Source organism: Equus przewalskii, chromosome 12 (assembly GCF_037783145.1).
Source record: "Equus przewalskii isolate Varuska chromosome 12, EquPr2, whole genome shotgun sequence".
Classification (NCBI taxonomy): Eukaryota; Metazoa; Chordata; class Mammalia; order Perissodactyla; family Equidae; genus Equus; species Equus przewalskii.
In genome coordinates, this window is record NC_091842.1 from 5,623,657 (window position 1) to 5,646,120 (window position 22,464).

General features: G+C 51.9%; 1 protein-coding gene and 1 long non-coding RNA gene across 5 annotated transcripts in view; both read right to left on the reverse strand.

Moving 5' to 3' along the window:
• TECPR1 (tectonin beta-propeller repeat containing 1) overlaps positions 1-15,467 on the reverse strand; it is a 42,969-nt gene extending 27,502 nt beyond the window's left edge. For 2 of the 4 annotated variants that reach the window (XR_011524678.1, XM_008516069.2), the window contains exon 1: positions 3,282-3,413. Coding sequence is in view for 1 of the 4 variants with exons in the window: in XM_070567439.1 (XP_070423540.1) it covers positions 3,282-3,443 (162 nt within the window). In the remaining 3 variants the exon portion in view is untranslated. Of the gene's footprint in view, positions 1-3,281; positions 5,354-7,272; positions 7,445-8,114; positions 8,289-13,813; positions 13,976-14,121; positions 14,471-15,288 lie in introns of those variants that run through there. The other 2 variants (XM_070567439.1, XM_008516068.2) reach the window with 2 other exon arrangements.
• A 2,569-nt stretch (positions 15,468-18,036) lies between these two features.
• On the reverse strand, positions 18,037-22,406 carry LOC139074830 (uncharacterized). Its single transcript, XR_011524680.1, has 4 exons — positions 21,924-22,406; positions 21,640-21,764; positions 18,740-18,866; positions 18,037-18,564 (listed from the first exon to the last, which is right to left on the reverse strand). It is a non-coding gene; the product is annotated as an uncharacterized lncRNA (long non-coding RNA).
• Positions 22,407-22,464: the final 58 nt, after the last annotated feature.

Genomic DNA, 22,464 nt, shown 5'->3' on the forward strand with positions numbered 1-22,464 from the left:
ACCTTCCTGTATGGGTGTGGTGGGGACATCCACACGTGCCTGGCACCCCAGCCAGAGTCTTGTGTGGTCCTACGGGAGCCCTGAGGCTGGGTGATGGAGATGTGAGGGTCCTATCTTCACCCTCCTTGTGTGACCACCTCTCTCTCTGCCCCAATCTCACTCTTCTGTCAGTCTCCATTCCTGTTCCTTATTCTCTCCTCTTCCTTCCTATTATGTAGGGGATGTCCGTGGTGACTGATAAGCTCTTCAGTGAACTAGTAAAGATAAGCTCTACTAGTCAACTCCTCATCCCCCAGGCTGCTCCCTGGGTGTCACTCCTGGAGCCCTGGCTTCTGGAAGGGACAAGCTTCCTGCTGGTGGCAGGGCCACATGGTCAGACCCACGGCAGTAAAACAGAGCAGCTGGACAAGGGCGGCAGTGGAATGGCAGCAAGGAGCTCTGCCTCACAGGGCACCTCCCACATCCGAGACCAAACACTGCCCTGGGGCCAGGATCGAGGGAAGAGGCTAAAGGTGAGGACGCCACCAGTCTGGTTTGGAAACTGGAGCGACCAAGAGACAGAGCAACTCTGGGTGCCTGGAGGCTGGTGCCCTGCTGTTCCACTCTTGCGGCATGCCAGAGGCACGTGGGCACTTCAGAAGGCATGGAGACTGGAATGAGCACACGGATGAAATGTGTCTGAAAACAGGAGCATCTGCCATGGACAAACAGGCTCTTTCAGAACAAAGCATGTCTTACAAACACCAAGAAGAAAGAGTGCGGGCTGGGAAGGAAGTGACCGAAGGACAAGGAACAGAAAGAAGGGTAGCGGAAGCAGCAGGAGGCAAGCATTGGGAAACATCCAGAACAGGAAGAGAGATGACAGGAGGGAGCCTGACCAGCGGAGCGGAGCAAGCCCCAGGGGGCCCGCCACAGAACCTCGGAACACCAAGGCCCAATCAACCACATGGGAAGTCAGAACACTAGCCTTCTGATGCCATTTGAAAACTGGCATCTGCGTCCAGGTGCCTGAGCTGGAACCCCCGGAAGAGCTGTGGTAACCCCCTGATATCCTTTTGCTTCTCCCTGGTCAGGGATGAGTGTCCACTATCGCCCTCTGGCATCTATACTGTGACGAAGGGTGCCGACAGTCACTGCTGGAATTCAGGTCCTGCCTCCACCACTTTCTAGCACCGCCAAAGGCCAGGTAACCCCTCTGTGTCTTGATTTCCTAATCTGTAAAAGGTACGAAGGAATACTGACTGACTTAGATAGTTGCTGTGAGAATTAAATGAGATAATACAGGATCAGAGCTTATAATAAAGTTCTACCCAGCAAGAACTCAATGAGTGTTACTGATGTCATTTTATTACTTGGCCGGTAATACCACAAACTCCCACTTATCTTCTGTCTCTTCGAAAACAACAAAAAAATAAAGTCCCCTCCTGTTCAGCCTGAGTCTTCAGTCTCTTCATTTCCTCAGCCCCGAACAGTGTTCTGCACATAGTAGGTGTTCAACTAAAGTTTACAGATAATCACCACGACCTACATCCACCATACTGCCAACTCCCTGAGCTGAGATGGAAATACTGCTCCAGGGAAGCCAAAGTCATCAATGACTTAAGGTTAGAAGTAAGGTCATAACAGGTGGATAGCTGTGTGATAAAGCAAGCATAGTAAAAATCTTGGTGGTGGGTATGTGTTTACCGTATAATTCTTTCAACTTGGTTGCATGTTTGAAAATCCTCATCATAAATTGCTACGGAAAAAGTAAAGGTTTTTTTTGGGGGGGGGGGAATGTCATTTCCTACAGTGTCATATTAATATGAATCGAATCTTCAAAGACAGATCTCAACTCACAGTTCACCACATAAGCAACCAGTTAACTCACGCTGTCTGCAGCTTGAGCTCAATGAATAGTGACTTTGACTTGTATGTGATAGACGTTCCTTCAGAGAAATGACTAAGCAGTAATTTCCGTGTAGACATAATTGAAACTTCTGGGCAGCTAACGAAAGACTCTGCTGCAGAGGAAGGATGAGGTTGGCGTTATGTTTGCATACTCCCTTCAGAGTGACTGGGCACCAGTCATTTCCTAGCTAAAGATGACACAGGGTGAACATCCTTGGGCAGCTGCACCTCCTTCCCACCTCTGCCAGAAGGCCGCCCCAACTCCTCGCATGCCTCTTTCCAGCTGTGGGATGATCAGGTAACCTGTCCAGGGACACCGGGTCACTGGGTCGGAGGACTCTCAAAAGGAGGGTTGGAGCATTGAGTCCATGATTCTAGGATCCTGGGATTTCTTTGTTTTGTAGGGGTGAAAGGACAGAGGGAACATCTTCCAAGAAAGCAACCTCCGATTCACCAAGAACTTTTGCACAATGAATTCCAGTTGGACCTTCAGTCATTCCACTAAGAAGGCCAGCGCACCGCCCTCAGAACCATTTGCCTTTCTGCATGGGCTTATTAACAGATCTCTTCAGAGACCAAAAGGTCCCCAAGGGAAGGTGTGGGTGGGGGTATGGTAGAGGGTGCAACGCAGTCCCAAGGGAGCTCCTGAAGCATTTAGTTCCTGGAATCTTCCTTAGGACGCCTTCCTGAAAGGTTTCCTGCTGGTTTGTTTTTCTATTACACCCTGTCATTCCCACCACCTGTGCAAACAGAGTGAGCCCCGGCTGCTAAGGTCTCTCTTACTGTCTGCCAATTGCGGGGGCTGTTGAAAGACGACATCAGGCTCCAAAGAGGTGAGAGGAAACAGCAGGACATGCATGGTAGTAAAACCCTTCCTGAAGAGCAGAAGGTGCCCTGAGAAAGCAGCCCTGAAGAGGAGCCCCCTGCCCGCCATCATCGCGGGCCGGTCAGCCTAGTTTCATTCCGGTTCCACGCACTTGGGCGACAAGACGGGCTCCTTCCCTGCCACCAGCAGCATTGTCGGCGCCCGGCCCAGACCATCTGCCAGCGCTAATCCCGCGACAAGCAGATTTGCCCCCATCACTGCCCAGAGAAGGACCAGAAGCTCCATCCTCTAAACCCTTCAGGCTCCAGCAGCCCGATTCCCAAATCACTCCAGAGCAAAGGCTGGGGTGGGAGCGTCACCTGTCGCTGCGTTCCCGAGGAATGGCAGCGGCGCTCCGCCAACCGTGCAGGAAAGAGCACGAGCACAGCCCCTCCCGCCCTCCCCGCGAGTGTCGTGGCAAACGCAGCCGCCACAAGAGGAGGCGCCGCTGCCCTCTGCCGCCCCCCGACCTGTCCAGAGCGACCGTGGCGGCCGTCGCACGGCCGGGACCCGCCGCTGCACTCACCTGGGCCGGCGCCGAGCGGCCGGGTCGCGGCGATTGCTCCTCGGCGGCCGGGAAACCTAGCCGGCCCTCCCCCGCGGGCCGGCCGAGCGGGCGGGCAGGAAGCGGCGGCCAGGCCCGCGCCCATTGGCCGGCTTCGCGGTGACGCGAAGGCCGGGAGCTCATGATTGGCTGAGACGTGTCGCGTCACGCCCACTTCCGGGGTCGCGGAGAAGTGCGTGCTGCTGGAGGCTCGTGGGGCGAGCTTTCCGCGCGCTCCCGGGAGCAAAGCGGACCCGCAGCCCACCTGCCGCCCCCACCAGGACCGCCCTCCGTCGGGACCCGGCTCGTCGATCCCCAGGACCCGGCGCGCCGACCCCCTCGGACCTGCCCGCCGGAGCAGGCGGTGTGTTCTCGGGGCGCAGGCGAGGAGTAGGGGCGGGTCTGGACAGTGCCCGGGTGCGCTGCGCTGCAGAGACCGGAGGAGAGAGGAGAGCCGGCGAGTGGGCGCTCAGCCGGGGACATCCAGACAGGTGTCTAGCTGGTTTCCATCTAACTGAAACGTCACCCTTGAGCCCACAAACGTACAGCTTTAACTTTCTTGGGAGAAATCCTTGAAACCTGTAATTTTGTGAATACAGCATGGTGTGGTAGCAGTAACAGGTCACTGTTTCGTTCAGACTCTTGTGTGGCCGGTGACAGAAAAGATAACTTGAGGTCGCTAATATGTGAGTGCTTGCGGGGTGCCAGGCGCTGATGGAAGTACCATCTGTGTACCCTCTCATTTCGTCGTCGTCCCCCCCCCTCACCCCGACAACCCAGAGAGGGAGGTGTGGTGTTATTCCCAAAGTTAGGATGGAGAAAGAAAAACAAAACAAAGGAAGATGTGATTGATGAAAGGCCAGGCACTTATGGGCCTAGAGGCTGAAACAATGTCACTTGGACTTAGTTTCCCTCTGCCTGGTTCTTGCTCCTTTCGGAGGATGCAGACCGGCTTTTCCCTGGTCATGATGGCTGGAGAAGCACCACGTGGGCGGGTTCCAATGGGAAAAAAGGCAAAAGCCTCCAATTCACCCTGGATGGCTTTGTGGAGTCCTGTGTGTAACCTTGACCCTAGCTTGCACGTGAGGGAATGGCATTTGTGGACTGGCTTAGTCTGGAGATGTGGGTTGTTACGGACTGTATGTTTGTATCCCCCCGAAATTCATACATTCAAACTCTAATCCCCAATGGGATGGTATTTGGAGGTGGGTTCTTTGGGAGGTAATTAGGTCATGCAGGAGGAGCTCTCACGAAAATAGTGCTGCTATAAAAGAGTTCATGTGCCCTCCCCTTGTGAGGATACGGTGAGAGAGTAGCTGTCTACAGGCCAGGAAGCAAGCTGTCACCGGACACCAGGTCTGCTGGTGCCTTGAGCTTGGAATTCCAGCTTCCAGAACTGTGAGAAATCAATGTCTCTTTCTTTAAGCTGCCTAGTCTATGGTATTTTTGCTATGGCAGCCCACGCCACCTAAGATGCACAGCGTGAGGGCCCAGCTAGACGAAAGGGATGGATCCTCAGAGGAAAATTAGGGTCCTGTTGGCAGGAGGATGAGTGGCTGCTTGACTACAGAAATAATAGTCTGGAAGTAGGGAAACCTGGATTCTGTTCTGTCTGTGACCCTTTGTAGCCATTTCTCCTCTCTGGCCTCAGTTTCCGCATTAAAAAAAGGCATTGAATTAGGAGCTCTCCATGGTCCTTGTGGTGCTCATGTGCTGTGATGGAGTTCAGTAGCAGTTTTCCCGAATTCAGGATCGGACACAGCAGCCTTTCTGGGGACCCATGTTCCTCCCTCCTCCCAACCCTCCTCGCCGAGTCCTTTCAGCCTCTGCAGAGCTGACTCTCTTCACTTACTGTCAGGAGGTCTGCGTTTTCCCACCCTCACCGCAACTGGTAATTCTCATTCTCATTTCTGCTTTTTCATTTCAACCTTCATTTCTTCCTTGGTTTCTTTTCTAACCTTGCCACTTGTCTCCTGGGCCGGACACAGTGGGTTCAAATCCCAGCTCCATCCCTCTCTGTGTGAGTCACTGAGCCTCCGAGCCTGTGTCCCCATCTGTAAAACGGGAATAACACCGCCAGTGAGAAGGTGCGTGTAAAGCACTTAAACGGTGCCTGGCCTCCAGCGAGCGCTCACGTATTCCTAGTGTTACTATTATACTCTGTGTGTATTCAGGTTTGGGGCACGTGGCCATTGGCATCCCTGCTTAGTGAGAGTTCCAGAAACACTTTAGAAACAACACTTGCTTCAGCAGCATTCCAAATGATTGACAGAGGGCTGCTTTCAGGATGTCAGACATCACGGTATATATTTCTGGTATATGGACCAGGGAGGGATGGCTGGACTGATGCCAGGCTGGGCTTGCTAAACATCCCCAATGGTTGCCCATCAGGTACAGGAGAGAGCTCAGGCTCTTCCCGATGGCTTTTCCCCACCCGACTCCACCTTCCATGGTAGCCTCGTTTCTACTGAAGCTCCCATGAACCTTTAAGCTTCAGCCTTGGCAGAATTCACTATGGCAAGCCCTCTCTGACTCTGTCAGACCTCTAGGCTTCCCCCACAGGGCCCCCACTGTCCCACATGTCCTACCCACCTCCCTTCTTCCGTTGTCCATTCTCATTCAGCCTTACATCTCAGATCAAAGGGATCAAAGGTCAACTCTTACTGAACCCAAGGGAAAGCAGACCTGGGTTATCGTGCCTTCATACTTTGTCCATTCTCCATTCTAACCCTTCATGTATTGTACTATGATTGCTTGTTTTCCCGTCTCCCTGACCACATGGTGAGATATACATGGGAGTGACTTTCTTATCTGTATTGGAATTTCCAGGGCTTAATAATTGCCTAACACATAATAGGTACTCAATTTTTATTAACAGAATGAATATTCTTCCCTTAATCCCCCAGAAAATGGGTAAGTCATGCATTGAAAAATGTTGGAAGAGGCTGAGCAAAAAGGGCAGAGATTAGCAGAACAGGCCCGCACACATCTCTCTCTCTCTTTCTCTGTTTCATCCCCCACCTCTACCAGTAACGTATGCACTAGCTTGGGCCTCTCCTAACACTGCTTCAGGTAGGCTCTCCATGTGTTAAGCGGAGGGGGTTAAGTTGTTCTAGCTCTTTCTGACGGCATATCTCTTTGTTAACCACTGTTTGATTTTTCAGTGGAAACTATTATTTGCTGGGAGTAAACTCTCCATCGCAAGTGGCTCGCAGTGTTTTTACTTTTAATTCTTCTTAAGTCACTCCTCCCTTTGTAAAGCCACTGAGTCAAATGTCTGGCAGTGAGCCTGGTACTCCTGAGGCAGGACCCCGGACAGCCTCGTTCCTTGGCTTCAGCTTCCCCTTCTCACCACTCAGCCGGTAGTGCCCAGCTCCCGGGGTAACCCACACTGTACCCAGCCACTTCCTTCACACTCTGCTGATTAAATGAATTTCAACACTTTTGTTCTTCTTTGCGATATTTAAGATGCTCGATGAAGCAGCTAAAAATGTGGTGTTTCCCCCGTCTCTGGAAGAGGAAACCTTGCAGAAACTGTCTGTAGAAAAGTTCAACAAAGGGGCCGGCCCAGTGGCACAGCGGTTAAGTTTGCACGTTCCGCTTTGGTGGCCTGGGGTTTGCTGGTTCAGATCCCGGGTGCGGACATGGCACCGCTTGGCAAGCCATGCTGTGGTGGGTGTCCCACATGTAAAGTAGAGGAAGATGGGCACGGATGTTAGCTCAGGGCCAGTCTTCCTCACCAAAAAGAGGAGGATTGGCAGCAGATGTTAGCTCAGGGCTAATCTTCCTCAAAAAAAAAAAAAAGAAAGAAAGAAAAGTGCAACTCAAAGTTCATGTGCATGTCCAGATTCACATATCTAGATACAGGCAACAATGCCTTGAAGTAAAGAAGTGATGTTTTTCTTTCTAAGAGAAAACTTACGAAAGTTCCAAAACCTAAAACCCAAACAGACAAACAAACAATGGGCTAAACCTGGAAGCCAGTGATAGTCGCTGTCTCAGCTGTCAACCTTGGCCTGGTCACGCGGTTATGCAAACATGGTCGAGTCGAGTGTTCGTTGACACACATATTTGGAGTGCTTGCTGTGTGTCAGCTTCTGTGCCAGCGCTCGTGGGGATTCAAACTGGCCAAGGGACCTTTTCACCTGGAGTTGCCAAGGTCCAATGGGGGAGAGAAAAATACTTTAGAAGGCAGGCAAGACTGAAACCCACAGGGGTTTATTTAAATTGTGTTTATTATACAGGTGGTTAATTAAGGGTTAAGGAGGCGAACTGAGAAGGTTAATGGGAAAGTACAAGGAGCCAACCACTGGCTAGTGGTTAAGATTCGGCGCCCTCACCGCTGCAGCCCAGTGTTCGTTTCCCAGTTAGGGAACCACGCCACCCATCTCTCTGTAATGCTGTGACAGCAGCGTGTTGCTGTGATGCTGAAAGCTATGCCACCGGTATTTCAAATACCACCAGGGTCACCCATGGTGGACAGACAGGTTTCAGCAGAGTTTCCAGACTAAGATGGACTAGGAAGAAAGACCTGGCCATCCACTTCCCAAGTATTGGCATGAAAACCCTATGAATAGCAGCGGAACATTGTCTGACATAGCGCCGGAAGGTGAGAGGGTGGTGCAAAAAGACCGGGCAGGATTCCGCTCTGCTGTGCACAGGGTCACGAGGAGTCAGACTGACTCAGCAGCACCAACGACAAAGTACAAGGGTCAGGAGGAGACTGAAAGAAAGCCCAGGTTAAGCTACTTAACATAAACTAAGCTCCAGGAGGCAAAATGAAACTCGCACTGTCAGTCCATGACGTGTACGTACCACGAGGCACGTGGTCTCTATATTTATCTGGTGGGCCGGAAGCTTGTCAGGCAGGACCACCTTCCACTGGCTTTATGCATCGTTCTGCACCACACCACGTGACAGCCACTGGTTGACAGTCGTTTGAGGAGCTTCTAATGGCAATCAACTCTAGTGGCATCATCTGCCTCGTACCTGTGTGTAAAAGGAGCATCCTGTTTATTTGACTCCAGAAATAGAATTTGTCTGACAAACTGATTGCACCTAAAATGTCTTTCATTGTGTTTTACAATCATTTACACAAAGGAAGTTCATGATTAACCTACTCCAGGGTGACGTTGCCTATCCCAAACCCCATCAGCCCTCTTTCTAGTGCAGGAGTGGGGCTCCGCCGACTGCCGCCACAGGTGGGACCCGCTGGGTAGGGACTGAGGAAGCGGTTCCTGGCCTCGCTCTGCTGACCTCACCACAGCTCTCCCAGGCAGGCAGGGCCCTGAGAGGGAGGCCACCCGGCCAGCAGGGGTGAAAGCCGGGCCCAGATCCAGCTCTTCCACAACATTCTGCTATGCTTTTCCGCTCCTCTCCAAAAGCCAGGAATCTACAATGGCCGGAAACAGAATTAATGAAGATGTACTGCTAACTTTTTGCAAGAAGAAAAGCTTGAGGAAATGTAACAGACTCTTTCAGGAGTTAAAGAAGAGATGCTAGGACCAGAGGCATAAACCTAGACGTAGGGCCACTCTAGTTACAGATCTAAATGTGAAAGACAAAATGAACCTTCCCTTCTTGAAGATAACATCCTAAATATTTGAGATAAGGAAGGATTTCTACAAAAAAAAAAAAAAGAAACGTAAAAAGCACCAACTGTAAAGGAAAAGATTGATACATTCGACTACCTTAATACTTAAGAACTTCTCTTTATCAAGACACCATGAAGAGGGTAAAAAGGCGAGCCACAGAGCAGGAGAAGAATTCGGCAACACGCGCACCAACAGAGGGCTAGGATCCAGAATAGAGAGAGAACTCCTGCCCATCAGTAACAAAAAGATGAACATCTAAATTGAAAAAAAGGCAGAGAACTTGCATAGACACTTGAGAAAAAAGAGGAAATACAAATGGCCAACAAACTTAGGGAAACGTGCTCAACCTCAGCAGTAAGTGGGGGAACGAAAATTAAACCTACAAAGAGAGGCCTCCCAGATAGGCTAAGGGGAGGCGCAAGTGGGGCCTCACTGGGGAAATCAATCTAACAGGGCTGCCCTGGGGTCAACAATGCCTGAAATAATATACACACCAGGGACCCACACGAGATCATTATCAGCAGCACTGTCTGTAACGGCCCCAGGGGTCCAGCAGTGGAATGGATAAATAAATGTGGTATCGTCATAAAATGGAATATTATTGGTAACAAAAGTTGAAGTACACCGAAATGCAACAACATGGATGAATCTTGAACATAGGCCGAGTGAAAAAAGCCAGATCCGAAAGAGTATATATGACCCCTTTTATACGTGAAATTCAAAAATAGGCAGAACTCAATTACAATGTTTAAGGATGTGTGTTTAGTGGTAAAAGTATAAAGACAAGTAAGTGATTACCATAATGTCACCATAACAACCAGGATGTGGATGCCTTTGGGCACCAAAGGGACAGACTAAGGCTTTGGGATTGCTGCCAATGTTTCAGTTCTTTTTTTTTTTTTTTTATTTTTTTTAAAGATTTTATTTTTTCCTTTTTCTCCCCAAAGCCCCCCGGTACATAGTTGTGTATTCTTCGTTGTGGGTTCTTCTAGTTGTGGCATGTGGGACGCTGCCTCAGCGTGGTCTGATGAGCAGTGCCATGTCCGCGCCCAGGATTCGAACTAACGAAACACTGGGCCGCCTGCAGCGGAGCGCGCGAACTTAACCACTCGGCCACGGGGCCAGCCCCCAATGTTTCAGTTCTTGACCTGGATGGTGGTTCCATAAGTTCTGAATTATAACAATTCACAACGTTTACGTCTTATACACTTTTCTTTGTGCATTTTACAATTGAAAAAGGTTTTTAAAAAGAACATATGGTAAAAGCAACTGTCTTAGTTTTGCATGAATGGGATAACAGCAGTGGCATCTCACATGATTTTTTAGAACGCCATATCTCAAACAATCCAGAAAAAAGATAAGATTATGTGCCCTGGAAATCTGTCTGAGGCACAGAGCGGGCTCTGGGGTGACAGTGACACCAATGTCAAAGATGGAGAGAAGTTTAAGTAAAGTCATTTCCAGAAAAGTAAGGGCAAAGAACACTTTCTAAAGATAATATTTTCATATAAAATGTGATTTGAATTATGTGCATAAAACCAAATTAATCAATATTATAAATAGACATTCATTTCATTTTCATTCTCAAAAAGTTGAGACCAAGTCGACCACATTTTTTGCGGGAGCTTCTCTTCCTCTTTCCAGAAGAGTCTTCTCCATGTTCGGGCAGCGCCAGTAGCTGTTACCCAGCCCGCCATGACAGAGTTCTAAGGTACAGGGAAAGAAAGTAATTTGCCAGTGTTCGCACAGCTAGTCAGAAGTCTTGGGGAGCAAACCAAAACACGAAAGGGAATCCATGGCCACGGGTGTTGTGTAGCTTATAGAATCAACAGAAGTCTGGAAAGCCAGGCTGAGAAAACAGGCAAGAGCCGAGGGTACCTGAGAGCCAGAACCACAGCTCAGTTGTTGCCATAGCAACAGCCTGATCAGGATGTGGGCAATGATGCTGTTGGGCATCGCCTCATTGCCACCGTCTCCACTCAGCTCTGGACCCCGGATGCTGGGTGCTGCTGCCACAGGTGGAACACGTTCCAATCTGTCTGTTCTTTTTGCCACTCACTGCAGACCCGAAGTCCTACGCTCCAGTGGGCCAACACCCAGTCCTTTGCCCATGTCTTAGGGACTGGGGGTTTGACAGAGCAAGGATCTCACCTTTTAGGGTCCCTACCAAGACTCCCAGAATTCTCAGGTGACTGAAGGGAGTTCACACTCTGAACAGTCAAAATTCCAGTCGTTGTTCCTTAGAGCCAGTCAGTGGCAGGGCTGGGACGACATGAGTTTCTACTGTCCCTTCTGTCTTGCTTTGGACCTGGGGACTGAGATGGGTGGTGAACACCAGTAACCAGTGGCAGTGTCCTGACCCCCTTGCATAGTTGCTAGGGTCAGATCCCTCATGAATGGAAAGCTCGCACTGCTGTGCTGGAAGCTTCTGAGCTCACCCCACACAAGAGAAGTCCCAATGGCAGCCCTTTAGTTACTTTCAAGCCAATAATCAGCAGGGTGAGGGTGGTATAGCTACAAGGAGCACAAAAAGAAATACTCCAGGCTCCTGTTGTCAATGGGCTCGTGGTCTAATCTCTGAAAAACATCAGCTGGATCTTACTGCTACCTTTAATGTAATGTCTTTAAAATGCCTGAATTCCTCTTTCTGGCCTCCCATTGCGTTTCCAAGTAGGTGTTTTAGGGGTGAAGTGCTCCATGCGAGATCTCTTTTCCCAATTTACATTTGACAGTTATTGCCAGTCTTCTTTCTCCCTAAATGATAAAGATCGCCAGTTAAAGGAAGCTTTAGGGGTGTGAATTTCAGGATGGTTTGGCAAGCTACTTTGGTGCCTGGTATAGTTCTTTCAGCGTTGTCAGTACTGGATAAATGCTGGAGAATGGCCCGAGATGGGGCAGGGAGTGGGTGATCTTGAGAAAGTAGGGCAAGAGATGGGGGCGCAGAGAGGGAGCGGGGGGGATGGGAGAGAGAATTTGCTTCAGCTTTCGGGGTGCTTCCAAAGGCAGCCAAAGAAAAATGTCTACTGATCCAAAGACAGTCAAATTAAGTAAAACTTCGTAAAGGAAATTTCACCAGAAAGCAAAAAGGGTCAGAGAAGGGACCGGGGGCAGCGTGGGATCCCTGCCCAGGGCCTCTGGACCACCGAGAAGGACGGCAATCCCACCCTGAAACCACGCGAGAGGCACCTTTTCTTCCCAGATAGAAAGGAGTGAGTTGGACGAGGCTGTGCGTGACCCAGGCGGCTGTGAAAGCCCAGTGAAGTCAAGTCCTCGCCTGGCCAAGGATGACGGTGGGGTGTGGGAGGTCCCACGGCTGGGAAGGAGGCAGCTGGGATTCAGGGTGCAGGCCGTCGGCCCCAGAGCCTGTGCTTGCATCCCGAATCCCGACTGCCTCTCTGAGCGCTTTGAGGATTTCTCTGATGAGGCGACACGTCAGCAGAGGCCTGAATAAAGTGGCGTGAGGACACGGGTCTCTCCCAAAGAGTGAAGTGGACAGAGGGAACGACGAGTGCAAAGGGCCAGGACCAGCCGGGAGGCCAGGGAGGCTGGAGCCCGGGGATGGGAGGCTGAGTGGTAGATGAGCTCAGAGCGCCCCAAGGGAGAGGTCCTCTGGGGCTGCGGCAAAGCCATGAGTCATAACGAAACTCCTGAGATGCGTTTCTAAGAAGCGCACACGAGGGTAGTTGTAAGTGCAGATGAGGGGTGAGTAACAGACTGTGCTTTGTTGGCACTGATTTCATTAAGTGAACGTGGCAGACAGACCCGAGGGTGGCCCCCACGATCTCTGTCCCTGGTATAACCCCCTGCCTTGATTGTTGACTGACCTACGACTTCCTTCTGGCTAGCAGAATAGTGCAAAGAGGAAAGGATTTTGCAGACATAAATAAGGTCCCAAATCAGTTGATTCTGAGTTAATCAAAAGAGAGATTATCCTGGGTCAGCTTGGTCGAATTAGGTAAAAGCCTTTAAGAGGCACTTGGCCCATTCTGAGGCTGGGAACTCTCCTGCTGACCTTGTAGGAGCAAACAGCCGTGTTGTGAAGGGCCTCTGGGGAGGGCCACGTGGCAGGGGACCTGGGGCCTCTAGGATCTGAGGGCGGCCAATAACCAGCAAGAAGCTGCGAGGAAATGAAACCTGCCGACGACTCGAATGGGACTGGTGGCGGATTCTTCCCTACTGCTGCTTCCAGATGAGAACGCAGCCCAGCTCACACATGGATTGCTCACATCTGAGCAGAAGACCAGCTAAGGCGTGCCCAGACTCTTGACCCACGGAAACCGGGTGGTAATCACTGTGCGCTGTCTGGAGCTGCTAACTTGGTGGTATTCATCATGCGGCAGGGAAAACTAATCTAGCGGGAGATTGCTAACGTGGGCATGTTGTTTTTCCCCCTAATGATCAAGTGATGCTGCACACTTGTCTCTGTCTGTTTAAGATGAAACAGGGAAATGCTTGGGACCAAGGAACAAAGCCAATGGCCCCAGAAAAAGCAGGAACTGCCAGCACCGTGGTTACTCATGAGAACCAGGAGGTGCCAGGCCTGGTGCTCACACACTAAAGCCAGGTAAAGGGCCGGACCAGCGGTGTGTTCCCAGATGGATGATACATCACCCAAATGTCCTAAAGAGATGACGCAACCACTAGGTTCCGTCCTTCATTTCTTGGCGATGGAATTTCTCAATGGCCTTGCTAATTTTTATAGAATACCGATAAGGCAAACATACATTTTTAACAATGCTAACAGATCAAGTCACTATTTCATAAGGACAGGATGAGGTTCATACGTCATAAAAACCCAAAGATGGGTCATGTAATGCCACCAAGCATGATTTTAAAAATGCATAGTTTTAGGAAAGAACCAAAACCTAAGTGAAGAGTTTGAGCTTTCCAGATCTGATTGATACGGCAAATGACACTTACTTATAAAAAGCAACTTTAATCTGATGACCTGTAGCCTGGTCTGAATTGCCTTGGGAAGAACAATCTAGATCCGGCCCCAGGCAAGGATCAGCCCATCGCGAACCACAGTGCCTTAACTCGGCTGGTTAGGGATGGTCGTCTTTTTCTCTGGGGCCTTCAACCCTGGAAAAATATCAAAATTTTACAGATGAGGAAACTGAGTCACAGTGGGCTCCTGGTTAGTAGGTCAAGGAAATGCAGGACTGGAACCCAGACAGCCTGTCTTCCTGGAGTCAGAAAGCTGTGGGGGGGCCCTCCCTACCCCTCACATTGCCGTCTCTCCAGCTGGGGAGGAGGATGTCTCCGAAAACAATGGAAATACCAGTGAACTAGGTTCCCATGAAAATGTGCCAAGTGAGGGAGGCGGGAACTCAGAGGACAGACAGGCTGGCCTGTGTGGAAGGGGAGGACTCGGGGGACACGCTGAAGTGCCGGAGTGGATCCCGTGGGCGGTGGAGAGCCGTTGGAGGGTTAAAGCGGTGGCTCTTCTGGATGATTCTCCCGATGGTCGGTGTGAGGGGCGTGCAGAGAGGCTGGAGGCTGGGAGTCCCCAGGGAGGCTTGTAGGCGACACAGGCCGGGACCAGCAGTCACAAGATGGAAAAGATGACTGTGTGGCCTTTAAAAGAAAGCGCGCACAATTACACCTCAATAAGGCTGTTTTCTTTTTTTAAAAAAAGGGCAGAGTCCGGGGCCTGGTTCCCACAAGTAGAGATAGAAGAAGGGGATATGTTTTCCCAAAAATCATCCTGCAGCCTCCAGTACTGCCAGTCAGTGAACACAGGAACGTCCCGGACAGAGGGGACCCTGCTGGGCCCCTCCTGCCAGCCGTTGCTTTTCTGGGTCCTGATGCTGGTTTTCTTCTTCTTTCTTTCTTTTTTTTTTTTTTTTTGAGGAAGATTAGCCCTGAGCTAACATCTGCTGCCAATCCTCCTCTTTTTGCTGAGGAAGCCTGGCCCTGAGCTCACATCCGTGCCCGTCTTCCTCTACTTTATATGTGGGACGCCTGCCACAGCATGGCTTGCCAAGCGGTGCCATGTCTGCACCCGGGATCCCAACCGGCGAACTCCGGGCCGCCGAGAAGCGGAACGTGTGCACTTAACAGCTGTGCCACTGGGTCAGCCCCATGACAGTGGTTTTCTGCACAGCCCCTGGGGACCCCCATTCTCCTGGCGGAGGCCTAGAAGCACATTTCCCTTTTGCTTAGGTCCACATTGGAGCCACAGAAAGGACTTGTCCTAGGAAAGTAAGGGAAATGACCGAATGACTGCTGGCCTCACTTGGGGGGGGCCCTGGTCTTGGGATGCAGGAGGCCGTTCATGCCTACTGGTGGCTACCAGCCTCACCCCACCTGCCTCTGCTGATCCTTTCCGGGGACACGGGAAGCAGCCTGACACTGGGCCTTTGTCTCTGGTGCCTGTCACATCTTGTCCTCACCTGGCTGGCTCTACAGTCACGATCTCTCATAAGTCATGTTTTTATCGAGGATGCCCTTGGCAGTGGTATTAGACAGGCTTCTGCCCGGACCGTCCCAGCTCCCACAGGCGAAATGCGGTCAGCGGTGCCGCCAGCAGCCTCTTCCTGGTGGCAGGACTCCGGGCTCAGAACCTGAGAATCTTCGCGGCAAGGCGGGATTGTGAGGCTGGATTCCGTGCCCCCCAGAGGCCCCGCCCTGCCCAGTTCCTCCCCAGCCTCCCCGCCCGCGATGGCTCCTCCCCCGTGGCCTTCTCCTTTATCACTCCTTCATGTCGGCCCCTGTCCATCTTCTGCTGGAGTGTAAGGGGGCTTTTCCCAGCCCTGTCCTTGGCTCCCTCCCACGGCCCAGGGGTGTCTCGCTGAAGTTAGCCATGTCCACAGTGCAAGCAGCAGGTAGGAGCCAGGGAGGGACGGCGGGGTGGGCCTGGCCGGAGGAGACGATGGAGGGACCTGAGAAGGGGATGATGGGACGGGGAGAAGAGGTGGGGGGCCTTCCTGCAGTAGAGCTGGCCTCTCTTCTTCCCGAGGACCCCTGGCCACTCCTGTCCTCTGCCCACTGGTTTCACAAGCTGAGGCTCCAGGCCACACCAGTTCAAAGCCTCGGTTTCCCCTGGCCTGTGGGAGGACTGGGTTCTGGGTACTGCTGGGCAAACAGAGTAACGGGTGAGAGGAGAGGCGGGACCCTTACAGGCCTTGCAAGGGCCTTGTACAAATCCCCATCTGGGCGTGGTCACACAAGTCCCTTCCTGACCTAAGGAAGTGACCTTTCTGTCTCAACTTGGGTGTGGTCATTTGCTTCCCGCCAACCAAAGAAGTGCCTGGTTGGCACCAAATGCAGTGCTCTGGCAAATGGTAACAAGTTCACTTGAAGTTCACCTCGGTTTCTCTCTACCATCATAAACGAAACGGGTACCAGGTTTCAGAGGGAAATACCGCCTGTATATCTGAATTCACTTTCACGGATAGAGGGGAGAAAAGCTTCAGAGGGCCATCACTTCCCCCGAATGATACTCCGTGGTCACAAGACACTGCCGAGTGACATCCCAAAGAGCGTCAATCATCTCAACAGGCATCTTCCCTGCTATCTGGGCACTCCTGATTTTTTAAAACTGGAAATGGCCTTCTGGAATGATCCAGACCTATTTCTAGCCTGAGAGGGGATGCACTTCACGGCCTATGGGCCAGAGCTCAATTCTGGAGACAGAAGGACCTAGATTTGAATCCTCTCTTATGAGCCACATGATTGTGGGCACGTGACCTTGAGTCCAATTCAACAGTTACCGAGCACCCACTGTGTTCCGGGCCCTGGGGATACAGAGATAAGACCCTCTCCTGGTCCACAAGGGGTTCCGTGGCCCTGACTCAAGGGGAGACAGGCTCTTTTCTCCTCTGTAAATGGGGGTAACGGCATGAGTATGATGGCCCTGATATGAAGGATGAATCATGACACAGTGCCCAACACACAACAGGAGCGTGACGAGTATGGGTTCCTCCCTCGCAGTCCCTTTTAGAAATGGCAATTCCGTCATCCTGGGGATGATGAGGCAAAAACGTCCCCAGAGAAGAGACATTGTTATAATGCTGAAAGGATGTCTGAAGACTCGGAGGAAGAAAGGCTGGCTCAAGAGGTGACAGGACTTGCTCAAGTCGCACAGTCAGTTTGTAGAACCGGCCAAGTGGGGATCAGGGCTTCCCACCACAGCTCACTTCCTCCACGTGCCTCCCTCAACATCCAAATCCGGCTGAAGTTTTCTTGGGTTCCCTCTGCCCCCAGTCAACAAGTCTTGGAAAAGCATCCCGTTCTGTCACTTGGAATATGGCAGAGATGAAAGGCGTTAAATTCGTTCTGCGCGTGGTTGCCACAAATGTGTTGATTTCCACGTTTTAGCCTGTTATTAGTCCAGACCCATCAGTTACATCTATTAATAGGGCACTGCGTTTTAGGGGTTTTGAGTATAGCTGCTTGGAAACTTATTCAGCTAGAAACTTGCTATCCAGAATTTACTCTTTGTTCTTGTGAGAATTGCTAGAAAAATCTTGACTTAAAGAGATGCTTTCTATGTTTCATTGCACGAGTAAGGGCAGTCTACTGAGCAGAATTCTTTAGTGAGGACCACCTCTTGGAGAATGAAGGGCATACTGCGGATTCAAATATAGCAATATATATTTTATCTGTGACAAGATTTACCGTGTGACTCAACATGAAACTGTGGACTGTGTCACGTAGAAACGAATGCGCTTAATTTATAAAATATTTACAAATATGTGCCTAATAGAATTGTAAGGCTTACCATAAAACTGAAAACTCAGTGTTTATCTAAGATAAACATTTCGCAAATATTCAGCAAATATTTGGCGAGGGCTTTCTCTGAGCCAGGCACTTGTCATTGGTTACAGCCTTGGGTTTTGAAATCTTTGCTTCCTTTTTTTTTTTTTTTTTTTTTTTTGCCACAATCCCAACCATGTGAGACACTAGCTTCTTGAATGTGCAAGAAGCTCATGTGATGGGTTATCAGCACTTCTCACAGCCTGCCAGAAAGGGCATGATTCCTGTTCTGGTTTCCTCTGGCTACATCCGAGGAGAGCCCTTGGTGGCTGGCAAGGTCTGGAGGACAGTGGCACCTCCCCCAGCCCCCAGGCAGGGCCCAGCACGTCCACTGCCTGACCTGGTCCCCTCCTGAGTGCTCCCAGCGACAACATGTACACATAGCAGTTAAAATCCTATTTATTGGGGCTGGCCCTGTGGCCGAGCGGTTAAGTTTGTGCGCTCCGCTTCAGCGGCCCAGGGTTTCGCCGGTTTGGACATGGCACCACTCATCAGGCCACACTGAGGTGGCGTCCCACATAGCACAACCAGAGGCGCTCACAACTAGAGTACACAACTATGTACTGGGGGGCTTTGGGGAGAAGAAGAAGAAAAAAAGAAGATTGGCAACAGTTGTTAGCTCAGGTGCCAATCTTTAAAAAGAAAATCATATTTACTCACTTTTAAATGGAAATGGCAATACTAAAAATTTTTTAAAATATACACGATATAAAAGTGGATTAGAAGCAGGATTTCAGCTATCTGAGAAAGATGCACAGACAAAAAGGCATGTTCCAAGTCTTCTTCAGTGAGAATGTATTTCTGGTAAATCGGCAAACGGTGGTTGGTTTTTCTTGGGCACTTGGCGTGGAGGCTGGGGGCGTGACGGTCAGGGTCATGCACTGGATTTGGGGTCTGAAGATCCACCTTTCCTGGTTGGGAGACGTGGGAGAAGTTACGGGCCCTCTCTGTGCCTTGGTTTCCTCATCAAGCAACTGGGGGATGTCGGTGCCCAAGCCATGGGATGGCCCCGAGGGTGAACTGCCATAGAAAGTAGGTCGTAGGTGAGATTATTCCCGGGCTCACTTCGAAGTCAGCATCACTAACCTCACGTCAGCTCTTACGCTGCCCCGCAGTCAGCTCCGGACTCTCTGGCCTGCTCAATAGCCCATTCTCCTCCGTGACTGTCACACCTTTCTCTTGTCTCCTGGGTCTCAGCTGCTGACCCTGCTTCCTGTTCAGATGGAAAACAGAAGCAGTCAGGAGAGAGCGCCCCCTCCGTCCAGCGCCCGCGTGCTCGGGCGCCCATGTGCTCTGCCTTCTCGAGTTCCTGTGGGTGACTCATCTGGGATCCTGGGGGGGCTGTCCCGCCCGGCGCTGGCCCCCATCCCCTTTCACCTCCTTCCTCTCCCCCGCCCTTTCTCCTGCATCCCCCCTCTTCCGCACCTGATTGTTCCCACCAATTTATAAACACGCCGTTACTTTCCGTCCCCTTAAAACGCAAGCTGGTCCTTCTGGCCTCCTCAAGGTGGACTGTCTGACCTCCTTCCTGACTCTGCTCGCCTTCTCGACGTGCCCACTCTGAACACCGATGTAAAATCGCACACCACTGCACCGCCTTGCCCGCCTCACTTTCTGTGCCCTTGACCTTGCTCATTCTGTCTGTAGCACTTACCCCTTTCCTACCCCGCCTCTACCCCGTTAGAGTGTGGGCTCCACAAGGCAGGATGTCACCAGTTTCACTGCATCTGGGGCAGAATGTGTGCTCCCTAAATGCTCGTCAGTGAGTGAAGGGCTGTTAGCCACCGAGATCATCACACCTTTATCATAAGGATAAGCCTTCCAGATACCTCCACGCACATGCCTGCCTTTGATTAGCTGTCGCTTTGGATACACACGCACCAAGCCAGCCTGTGCAAGCTCAGCATCCCCACCCTCCCCTCCAGTGGTCTTCTCCTGGTCCACATCCAGGTTCTGGCACCACTGTCGCCTGAGCCAGAAAGCTGAGGTCCTGAGTCTTCCATATCCACCCAGGTCATCAAGGCTTAATGAGCTCTTAACGTCTTTCACACCTCCGCCTCCATCTCCGCAGCTGTCCCTTGCTCCTTGATCGCCCTGCATCCCTTACTTTTCATACTGCTGCCAAAGTCATTTTACTAATATGCGAATCTGATGCTCCTACCTCCATCCTTAAACTCCGTGCAATTCTTCAGTAAGCTCTTAACTGGATGTGATCCCACCTCCAGTATCTGGGCACCGCCTCCTGGAGACCCGCCCCGGGCTCCGGCCACACCAGGTGACTTAGAGTCTTGGCATGCACTGGGCTGCTGCACGCTCTCTGGGACCGAAGTTCATTCTGCCTGGATGGCTCGTCCCCTGGTTCCTCGGGCCAAGTCACTGTTGGCCTTCCAGGTGGGGCTTCCTCCCTGGCACTCTGGGGGCGCTCACTGGTCCCTCTAACCCTCTTACAGCACAGACACCACCCCACTGCCATTTCGAGTTTTACTCTCTGGCTCCCTAGCAGACTGCTCCTGTCTGGTGTCCCCTGCCATCGTCTTTGTCCCCCCAGGCCTTGCATGGCAGAAGATGGGATAGCAGGTAACACTGGGCTTGCTGCTTGAATGAAAGGGCAGGACGGGGTTTGTGTCTGTGAGCAACATTCATCAAAGTATTGTTGGGAAATCTCCAAGCCCCATTCTATCATTGACAAATATGGATTTCCCAGCTAGGGGCTCTGCTGGGGTGGAAATCAATTATTGGAAGAGAAGGGAGCCAGAGGCTATGGATTTTGTGGAGTTTGATTACCAAATACTTCACGTGAGGAAGGGAAAATTAACCATGAAATTGACAGGCCAGCTCCGCCAATTTACCTTTAGTCTGATGGGAGAGGACATCACCCAGTGGCTGATGCTAGCAGTTTGCAAGGCGGGGAAGGACAGCGGGCCCCATATGGGTGTCCACAGCTGCCCAGGGGTTAGGAAGCCTGACCCCAGCCCACTTCTCCTCACTGGGTGATGGGGCATGGGGTTGCACCCTAGTTTTCGATGAGCCTGATTTCAGCTGCACTCACCTTATGGTCCATCTCTCACAGCTGCCCCCAGGAGCGCATGGCCTCTCCACCGCAGGCTAGGACCTCTGCTGGCCCTGAGGCCCTGGCCCTCCGACAGTCTCCATTCTTTTTTTTTTTTTTTAAAGATTTTACTTTTTCCTTTTTCTCCCCAAAGCCCCCCAGTACATAGTTGTATATTCTTCGTTGTGGGTCCTTCTAGTTGTGGCATGTGGGATGCTGCCTCAGCGTGGTTTGATGAGCAGTGCCATGTCCGCGCCCAGGATTCGAACCAACGAAACACTGGGCCGCCTGCAGCGGAGTGCGTGAACTTAACCACTCGGCCACGGGGCCAGCCCCCAATTTTTTTTTTTTGAGGAAGATTAGCCCTGAGCTAACTGCTGCCAATCCCCCTCTTTTTGCTGAGGAAGACTGGCCCTGAGCTAACATCTGTGCCCATCTTCCTCTGCTTTGTATGTGGGACGCCTACCACAGCATGGCTTGCCAAGTGGTGCCAGGTTCGCACCCAGGATCCGAACCGGCGAACCCCGGGACACCAAAGCGGAACGTGCACACTCAACTGCTGCGCCACCGGGCCGGCCCCAGTCCCCATTCTTGACCTGGCTCTCTCCCTAATGCTAGCCAGGCCCTTACCTGGCCCCTCCATGCCTTCCCCCCAGGGTGGTTGGGACCATGACCAGTACAGCAGATAAAAGGGAGATGGGAATGAGTTTTGCGGAGCTAAACTCATGATAAAGAAATAGGATGGTCTCTTCTGAAAAGTTAAAACTAAGGTGGGTCCAAGGGGGGCTATAGTCCCTGAGCCAGATCAAACTGCAGTCACAAGAAAAAGGACGGGAAACAGCAAAGGCCACAGAAGCCCCTGGAAGGGTGCAGAGGAGTGACAAATGTAAGGGGCCTTAAGCTTGCAGAACCTTCTTTTTAAAGTTTTATTACAAACCCGTTAAGCACTGGCGTGTGACAGTGAAAATGCGTCAGCCAGGGAGCCTGACAGGTCTTTGCGGTCAAGTTTCGGTCACGTTTCGGTCACTCCCCTCCTCTGAGCCTCAGTCCCCGGGCTGTAACCTGGGGAAAGAAAAAGCACCTCCTGGGTTGCTGCGAGGCTAAGAAACCGAAGCACAAAGGTGCAACAGTGCCTGTCACGCAGTGGGTGCTCACTACTTAGGGTGTTGTCCCCAGCGGGGGAGTTATTCGTAATCAGTGGCCACGGCCCCTATAAATTACCTAATATAATTTGTCAAGAAAACCCCCGAGGGAATGAACAGCAGCTGAGCGTGAGCAGGCACGGTTCACATGACGCTCCTTTCCTGCAGGGGTTTGCGCCTCCACTGACCCGGGCCGTCGCGCTGATGGGGATGCCGGGTCGCTCACAACGCCGTCACCCACGGGCGGTGACGACCGGGGGCGGCCTGGGGATTCGCCGCGCCAGGACCCTCCTCCAGGCCGACCCTGCCCGCCCCCGTTAAGGGTGGGCTTGAGCCTCCGGATGCCCCCTGGCCAGGGTCGGAGATGGGTGGGACCGGCCCTGGCGCTGGGGTGGAGAGGGGAGTCCGCGGGCCATAAAGGTCACGACCCCAGGGCGGCGTCTCCGGGCCGTCGTGTCTGGGGGGGCCCTCCTCGCGGTGGAGGTACAGGGACGCAGCTGCAAGGTGAGTACCCACGCGGAGCCGCGGCCAACAACTTGGGCCGCCTCGGCCCCTTTAAGACGCCGGCGGGCCCCGCCCCGCGCCGACCACGCCCCCTCCAGGCCCCGCCCCGCGCCGTC